General features: G+C 68.7%; 1 protein-coding gene across 1 annotated transcript; it reads right to left on the bottom strand.

The window, feature by feature from the left end:
• Positions 1–806: 806 nt before the first annotated feature.
• NAT8L (N-acetyltransferase 8 like) lies at positions 807–6,881 on the bottom strand. The gene is made up of 3 exons (XM_032633613.1): positions 6,506–6,881; positions 4,994–5,158; positions 807–2,984 (listed from the first exon to the last, which is right to left on the bottom strand). The coding sequence occupies exons 1-3, from the start codon at positions 6,879–6,881 to the stop codon at positions 2,617–2,619; spliced, it is 909 nt and encodes a 302-aa protein (XP_032489504.1). The 3' UTR covers positions 807–2,616.
• Positions 6,882–8,148: the final 1,267 nt, after the last annotated feature.

The raw sequence follows: 8,148 nt of genomic DNA, 5'->3' as shown, positions 1-8,148 counted from the left end.
GAATTTCTACAAAGGTATAAAATTCACATCTCAGTGCATGTTTGTGGAGCAGTTAGCTCCCAGGCTGGGGGAGGATGGGAGACCTGCCCCCCGTGCTCCCCTGGAGCCCGGGAGCCGCACGCCGGCCGGGCAAGGGTCCTGAACTGGGCTCAGCACGCGCCCAGCCTGGGGCACACAGGTGCCTCTGCCCACCTCAGGGGCCAGGCAGCAGCTGGACAGCAGAGTTCCGGACACATGGCCACCCTGCCACACCCCTCCTGGCATCTCTCCTGGCAGCAGCAAGAGGGCATAAGGAAAGGTCAAGAGCCCAGCCAGCACCCACCAGCCTCCGGGCCACCGACTGAGGCGCGGGGAGGACGCAGCATCGACAGACACCAGCAGGACGGGAGGGGCCACACCACTGCCAGAAGCATCACCAGAGAGGCACTTCGGTCGACGCCAGCAGACGTGGGCAGCCCGGGGGCTCCGGCGGCCCCACCCACGGGCCCCGCCCCAGGGACGGGAGGTCCAAAGGCACAGGATCAGAGGAAGCTGGCAGCGTCCCAGTGCCACAGCCTGACACCTGACAAGACACGACCCACCACGCGGACGTCACGGGCCCCCGCCTGCCCTTCCCACCCGGCCAGGCCTCAGGTCAGCTGCAGCCCCAACTCGCCCCACGCCAACTAAGGCCACCCCAAGCCGACACCGAACCAAACAGAAAGAGGAAAAAGGCACAACTGTTTGTTTTCCGTTTTGCTAAAACACTTTACGTCTGTCTGTATAATCCGGATTAACAAAATCTGAGAGCTGCAAGAAAATAGGTGCCGATTTCTGTACAGTCTACAAAATTCCCACCCCCGAGCGGGGACCGGGCGCCACCAGGGGGAATGTACAGGGGAGCACGGGGTCTGTACAGTGTTCTGCAAGTATCTCAGTTGCTGACAGCACAAAAGGCCCCTCAGGAAACTAGGCTTGTTCCGTCCATCTGCTTACTTCCAAAGCGCCTCTTTAAGAATGCTCCCTCCACGGTCCTGCACGTGGGACCCAGCTCAATGGCCCAGGACGCCTGCCACTTCCCCTCCCCCAAATCCCCAAATAAGGGGGTCTTGGCGGGCATCTCTGCCCTCCTGCCACCAGGCGAGGTCCGGGCTTACGGCTGGACGTGCGGGCACTGCCAACCACCACCTTCCTCTCCCCCTCTGGGCCACCCCAGCACCCAAAGGCCACTGCCTGAGACCTCAAGAAGGAGAGGGTGGAGGCACAGGTCCCCCAGAGCCCACGGTGAACTCCTGCACTGGGAGGCTGCCAGGAACTTGCTCCCATCCTGCCCTCCGTCCTGCAACACGAGAGCTCGACAGGGGTAGCCCGGAGCCTCCTCACAAAGCAGGAATGCTCTTTGGGGAGAAATTATGTTAAGTCAGGGTCTCCCTCCAGATTCCAAACTGAAACCCTCCACCCACCCGGCCACCCACCCCCACCCAACTGGGCCAGAAACAGTGCATTCTAGACCACACAGGTGTGTGTGTGTGTGTGTGTGTGTGAGTGTGTGTGAGTGTGTGAAGGTATAAACTACCGTTTGTCCCAAGAATTGAAGTCATGCAGAGTGCTATTCTGTCTAAATAACTTATTAAAAATAGGGCGGCTTCAGGCTGGGAGAAGCTGCGGGCTCGGTGGTGCAGGCAGCAGCCTGGGTTGGTAAGACTCACAGGACAGAGCCCGTCAGCCGCAAGGCAGGAGGTCCTCAGGGAGGTCTGGGGGAGGCCACCGGGGTCAAGTTGGCACTGGGGGAGAGATGACCCCATGACCGCCTCCTACCCTGCTCTCCTGAAGGGCCCTGACCACGGCTGTACAACATGTTGCCATGGGAACCACACCTGGGCGCCGCCACCCATCGGCAAAGCCCGGGCGGAGGAGGGGCAGGTACCAAAAGGAAAGACAGGTGATCCGATGTCAAAGCAAAGCTGAACTGGGTGAAGCAAGGGGCAAGGTGGACAGTCAGGCCTCCCAAGAGGCTGGGCTGGGGCTGGGGGCGCTCACCAGTCTGGGTCCAGTCCAGGCAGGGCAGGGGGCGGGAGGCTGTGGGCATGCGGCATGCTGCAGCCAGGCCACAGCCTCAGCATGCACAGAGCAAAGCGGGCCCGCAGCCAGCTCGGCGCCCCGTGGGGCAGTGGCCGGCCGGTGCAGCGGGCCACACCTGCTGGGGACTGATGGCTGAGCCACCGCCTGGCTGGCGGCCAGGGGTCTGCCGGGCGGGGGCCTCACTACAGAGGCTCTGTGCTTGGTGGGCAAGGCTGGGCCCGCCCCCACCCCGGGGGTGGGCTGGAAGGGGCCCCTCGCGCCAGGGCCGGGCAGCCGCGTGGGCTCGCGGCGGTCCACGCTGTCACTCTTCAGGATGCGGCCCCAGCAGACTGGGGAGGGCAAGGGGCGTGGCTGGGAACAACCCACCTCCCCAAGTGTCACGGATGAGCAACGGCCCCGCACCCCCCCAAGAACCAGCCAAAGAACCGTGTGGTGCCGAAAAAGGAAAAACCCAACACAAACGCCAAGGTGAGCGTCTGAAAGCGGCCCGGGCGGCGGGCAGGAGGGCACAGGCGGACGGAGCGGTGGGCAGGGCAGCGGGCAGGTGGGTGGCGGTCACTCCTCGCGCAGCTGCAGGCGGTAGCGGTGGTAGCGGACCTGGAAGAAGAGGCGCTCGGCCAGCGAGAGGGTCATGCCAGGCATCACGTAGCGGTCACTTGAGCCCATGTGCCTGAAGCCCAGCGACTCGTAGAGCTTGTGGGCGGCCACCTTGACGGCTGTCGTACCTAACACTACCGCAGAGTAGTTGTGTACCAGGGCGAACTCGAGCACCTTACGGCCCAGCGCCTTGGCGATGCCCTTGCCACGGAAGCGTGAGTCCACCGACATGCGTAGCAGCTCCACCGTGTTGTCCGCCGCGTGGGCCCGCGCTGCCACGATGCCCACCACGTTGCCATCCAACACGGCCACCCAGAAGCAGGAGCCTGTGGGGAACGGGGCGGTCAGGGCCACTGGCGCTACTGCACGATACAGCCACTCCGGCAGAGGGAGCCGGGCCCAATCTGCCTGCTGCCTGCGGCAGCCCTGGAGCCTCCCTGACCCCGGGCCTGAGGCTGGGCAGCCAGCCCTGTGCTCAGGCCAGCCGTCCCCACCCCCGGCCCAGACCAATCGCGGCCCCACGCAGGGCAGGAGGAGGAGGGGGAAGACCTCAGGGAGATGAGGGAGCAAGAGGGACAGAGGAGTGAAGACCAGAGGGGAGAGGCCTGCAGGGCACAGGCCGCGGGGAGAGCCATCTCCTCTGGGGGCCCAGGGGCTACAGGAGGCAAGGCCAGGGGGCAGTGCCTGCTCCGAGGAGCCCAGCCTGCACACGCCCTACCCACGGCCACACCAGCCTCCACTGCCGTGTCCTCCCGCCAGCCACCCCCCCAGGCCCCCGCCCCAGCCTCCCTCCTGCAGTGGCCAAACCCTCCCCCGCTAACGCTCCTTCCCCGGACCCCCGCCCTACGCCTGGGGGTCCCCCACTACCACATCTGCCAACGCGGCCCCCAGCAGCCCGTCAGCTCTGCCAGGCAGTCTCCTGTCTCCTTCACCGTCAGACCCCAAGACTGAGACCGGGCACGTGGCCCGAGCTCGGGAAGGAGCTGACCGCCCCCTCCACTGGCTGGCCTGCCCACTGTCCAGGATTTCAGGCTCTCCCCACCTGCCCGGGCCCAGGTCAGAGGTCAGCACAGTCCTGCGAGCCTCCTGCCTCCCCAGGCCTTGGTTCCCCCATTGCGGGAGCAGCTCCCACAAGTCCAGCACGGCCCCACCAGCCGCTGTCCAGCCTCTCTGGCCCTGCGGGATCTTCCCGCACACCCACCAGACATCTCAGGAGGGGCGAGCAGGGCCCAGCCCCCCATCTCACACCCAAGGACACTGCACTCCAATGAGGGCAGGGCCACGCTGGGCCCCAACCCCTCTTCTGCTCCTGCGGCCTGGGCTTTGGTGCCGGGTGGGTCTCACGCTTCTGTCCCCTCCCGTCCTGGGGGGAGCCAGGCTGAAGCCAGAGCTCCATGGAGGCTGATAAGATGCTTTGTTTGGGCTTGGGAAAGGGTCAAGGAGAGCCAAAGGTGCCCAAGGCCAGCCAGGCAGCCTCGGGGCGGGGAAAGGACCAGCCACCAGCGCGCAGGAGCTGGCCGGGCCAGAGCATGTCACCGCTGCTCCGGGACGCCTTGCCTCTCTTGTCCCCACTGCCCTTCCCTGGCACCCACCAGGATGCTGCTAGACCCTAACCAACCAGGCGCACTCTGTCCCTCTCCTCAGGGGCCTTCCTGCACCTGGAAGGCCCTCATGCCCCAGCTCCAGGCATGGAGAAAAGCAGGACCCTGCCTCCCAGGACCCACCCTGCCTCAAGGCCAGCCTGGAGACTAAAGAATGGCTGCAGACCAGGTCCCAGCCCCTCCCTCTACAGAAGGCCAGGGCCGGGGCGAGACTCTGGGCTTACTAAGTGGGACCCCTGTTCTCCTAGGGTCCTCATTGCCCCAGAGTGACCTCTGCCCTCTCCCCACCATGTGGCCCTCTGCCACACAGGGCCCTAGCATTCCAGGCCGGCCCAGGATCCAACAAGGCAGCCAAACGGGACCGGAGAGAGGTGAGAAAGACCCCCTTTCCCCCATGAAGCACCAGGGCAGCACAAACAGCGGGGCCAGGACCCCATGGCCCAGGGCCAGCTCAGGCCACTCAGAGCCCTGCCCTCGGAAGCCCGGCCATACTCAGGGCAGAGGGCCTAGTCCTGCCAACCCCAGCGCCTGCCGGCCTGCGGCCAGAGCCCTTGGGCACCCAGAAGCCTCGGGTCATGGGGGTGCCCCAGCCCAGGCTGACCTGTGCCCAGCCCCTGCCCCAGGCCCGCCCCGAGGTTGCTGTGCTGGGGGCAGCTCTGCCAGCAGGAAAGGCTGGGGAGGAGGGCGGGAGGGGGGAGGGGGGGAGGAGGAGTCCAGAGACCCCCGGGACTCACCAGGGGGCTTCACGTAATACTGCTCAATGTCGGCCATGTCCGTGTGTAGCGCGCAGTCCAGGTAGGCGAGGACCACCTTCCGGCTGTAGTAATAGCGCAGGCCCAGCAGCCCTGCTGGCACCAGGCACGTCAGCAGCAGCGAGCGGGTCAGGGCAAAACAGAGCGCTGCGGGGAGAGGTGGCGCCCGGTGAGTGGTCGGTGGCGCAGAGCCTGTGGGGACAGCCCCGCAGACCAGCGCGGGGGAGACGGACCCAGGCCCACCAGCCCCTGGTAAATAAGCCAGTTAGGGACATGCGCAGAGGAGAGACCATGCCAAATACGCCAGGCCTGTTTTCTCCGGAAGAGCAAAGAACATCGCAGCTGCTCCTTCTACTTTTCCCTATTATCAAACTTCTCACCATAGGACACGTTACCTTTATAACCTGACATCATAGGATTTCTTAATACGCTGAGCACCGCAGTGGCCTCTGGGCAGGCTGCCCTCAATAGCTGGCGGGCACAGCCCAGGACAGGGCTACTGAGGGGTGGCCCCTGCCCATCGCCCCGGCCCGCTAGCTGGGGAAGGGGCTCTGTCCACAGCCTGGCCCACACGGGGCGGAGCGGGGGAGGGGGCCAAAGAGCTGCCTGGCCAGGCATCTGCAGGCCGTCCCACCCTTGGGAAGTGGTGGCCCCGCCTTCCAGCAGGAGGGCCCCAGCCAAGAGCCCTCCCTGGGCCAGCCTCTGGGTGCTGCGAGGACAGGGGCCGGGGGAAACTGCTTCCAGCCTAGGCTACCAGGATGCAGACGTGCCTGCAGCGAAAGTGCCTCTGCTGCGTGACCTTGGGAAAGTCCCACCCCGCAGCCTCAAGCTCCTCACCTCTGAAATGGGGAGAACCACCCTCCCGCGGCAGAGCCTAAAGGGGCAAAGCCCCAAGGCCCCTGTCGGGGCCGCCCACCGTGAGGGCCCACTGCCCCCTCGCTCTGCATCCTCGGCGCACACCCTCCCCCGGAACCCCAGGGAGCCGGCTGTCTTCCCCTCATAAATTAGCGCTCAGAGCCGCCGAGGCAGCCTCCCCCGCCCCGCGAATTATATATAGTTACACGCGCCAGGCGCTGGGCCTCGGCAGCGGCCGCTACCTGCCGTCACCCCGCCCCCACCGGGATGACCAGGAAGGAGACGCAGGTGGAGACCCCAGTTCCCCGCCCGCAGCCCCTGTCCCCGGCCCGCACTGGTTCCCACGCCCCAGCCTGGCGCGCCTTGGCCGCGAGCCCGGGCCGGCCCCAGCGCTGGGGGCCACCTCGCCCCGGGCCTCCGCAGAACGCGCGGGTGCGTGTCCGCGCGCGTACGAGGGGGGGCGGGGGTCCGCTTCCGTCCCAGGACGAGGCCCGGGCCCGAGGCGGGGGCGAGCGGGCCGGAGGAAGTCCCGCGCGCGTCCCCAGAGGACCGGGCGGGCGCAGACTGCGGCAGGCGGGGGTGCGCCCGGCCGGCCGCGGCCCCGACCCCGCCTTCCCCGCGGGGTCCCCGCGCACTGACCGGCCAGCAGGGCGTAGAGCAGCTGCGTGCGCGGGTGGTGCCGCAGGCCGCGGAAGGCCGTGTTGGGGATGCGCTCCATGATGCCGTCGTAGAAGATGCGGCGCGCCGCCTCCTGCTCCGCCGCGCGGATCTCGCGGATGTACACGCCGCGCCCCTCCGGAGGCTCCGCGCCCCCCGCGCCGCCGAGGGGCTGGGGGCCCGGCGCGGGCGGGGGCGCGGCGGGGGCGGCGGCCGGCCCAGGAGCGGCGGGCAGCGGGGGCCACATGGCGCCGGCGGCGGCGAGCAGCGCGTCCTTCTTGGCCCCCGGCAGCGCCTCATGGTCCTCGGCGGCCACGATCTTCGTCTCGCAGACCATGTCGGGAGGCCCACAATGCATGCACCCGGCCGGGCGGCGCAGCGCAGGGACGCGGGCCGGGCTGCGAGCGGGCTCAGCCCGGGCCCAGGGCAAGGGCGCGGCGCCCTCGGACCCGCGGCGGCGGCGGCGGCAGCGGCGGCGGCGGCGGCGGCGGCTGCTCAGGAGCGCGGGGCGGAGGCGGCGGGCGGCCGGGGCGCGCGCAGGGAGCTACGCCGCATTTTGGAGAAGTATTTATAATGCAGCGGCGCCGGTGCAGTCGCGGCGCCCGGGGTCCCGCAGGGTCCTAGCGTCCACTGCATTGGCTGCCGAGGGTCACCATGTGATCTCGAGGGTGGGAGCAGACGCCGCCTCCGCGCCCGCCCGATGGCACACTTGGGCGCTGCGCGGCGGCCGGGAGGGGGCGGCGCGGGCGGCCCGGGGCGCGACGGAGCGGCCGAGCCCCGCGAGGTGGCCGGGGACGAACGAGCGAGCGTGCGGCCGGGGTCCCGGCCCGGAACGGGCGCTCCGCGGGCTCCGGGTTGGGCGCCTCCCGCCTGGCCCCTGCGTCCCCGCGTCGCCGCCGCTCAGCGCGGGCCTGTGAGCGCCCGGACCTGGGGCCGCGCCACCGGAGCCCGCAGCCCTCGTCGTCCTCCTCCTCCTCCTCCTCGGCCGCCGGGCGCTGTCACGGAAGCATCTCCATCTCCATCTCCCGCCCCTTTGTCTGAACGCGGCGCCTGGCCGGGGTCCTCGGGAGGGGCGCCCCGGCTTCCCCGGGCCGGCGCCCCTGGGAACCTGCGCCCGGCGCCGCACGGGCTGCAAGCGCGGGGACGCGGTCAGAGAGGGGTCTGATGCCCACGTCGCCCGCAGCCCAGCGCGTCCCAGCGCAGCGCAGTACGCCCCACTCGGATACCGGATCCCCACCGCCGGCGCGGGGATGCGGGACCCACAGGACCCATCCCGGCTCGGCCCCCGCCCTCCTCGGTCCGCGCATGCGCCCCACGATCTCGGTGCAGGTGCAGGGGGGGCTCTCGGCGCGTGCTCCGGGTCCCTGCGAGCCCCGCTGAAGCTGCGGGCCGGGGGCGAGGGGGAAGGTGGAAGCGGGAGGACAGGTAGTCCCAGCCCCGCCCCCTGTACTTTACGAACCCAGCCCCCTGCATCTCAGAATCCCCTTTCCTGCGTCGCCCCAGTTCTCCGCAGGTGACCCCACAGGGCAGCCTGGAGCTGAGTTTATACCCGCGCAGGTGGAGATGAGGCTTACGGGTCCAGGTCTGAGGACCCTCAGCCCCCGTTGGGGCCCAGCGAGGCAGCT

Source organism: Phocoena sinus, chromosome 5 (assembly GCF_008692025.1).
Source record: "Phocoena sinus isolate mPhoSin1 chromosome 5, mPhoSin1.pri, whole genome shotgun sequence".
NCBI classification, from domain to species: Eukaryota; Metazoa; Chordata; class Mammalia; order Artiodactyla; family Phocoenidae; genus Phocoena; species Phocoena sinus.
Note: the sequence above shows the minus strand (reverse complement) of the source record. Positions and strands in the feature narration are given on the sequence as shown.

Coding starts and splice junctions, on each gene's coding strand:
- NAT8L (XM_032633613.1), bottom strand. CDS start 6,881: ATGCATTGTGGGCCTCCCGACATGGTCTGCGAGACGAAGATCGTGGCC. Junction 5,159..6,505: donor GCTCTACGCCCTGCTGGCCG/GTCAGTGCGCGG, acceptor CTCTCCCCGCAG/CGCTCTGTTTTGCCCTGACC. Junction 2,985..4,993: donor GTATTACGTGAAGCCCCCTG/GTGAGTCCCGGG, acceptor CGTTCCCCACAG/GCTCCTGCTTCTGGGTGGCC.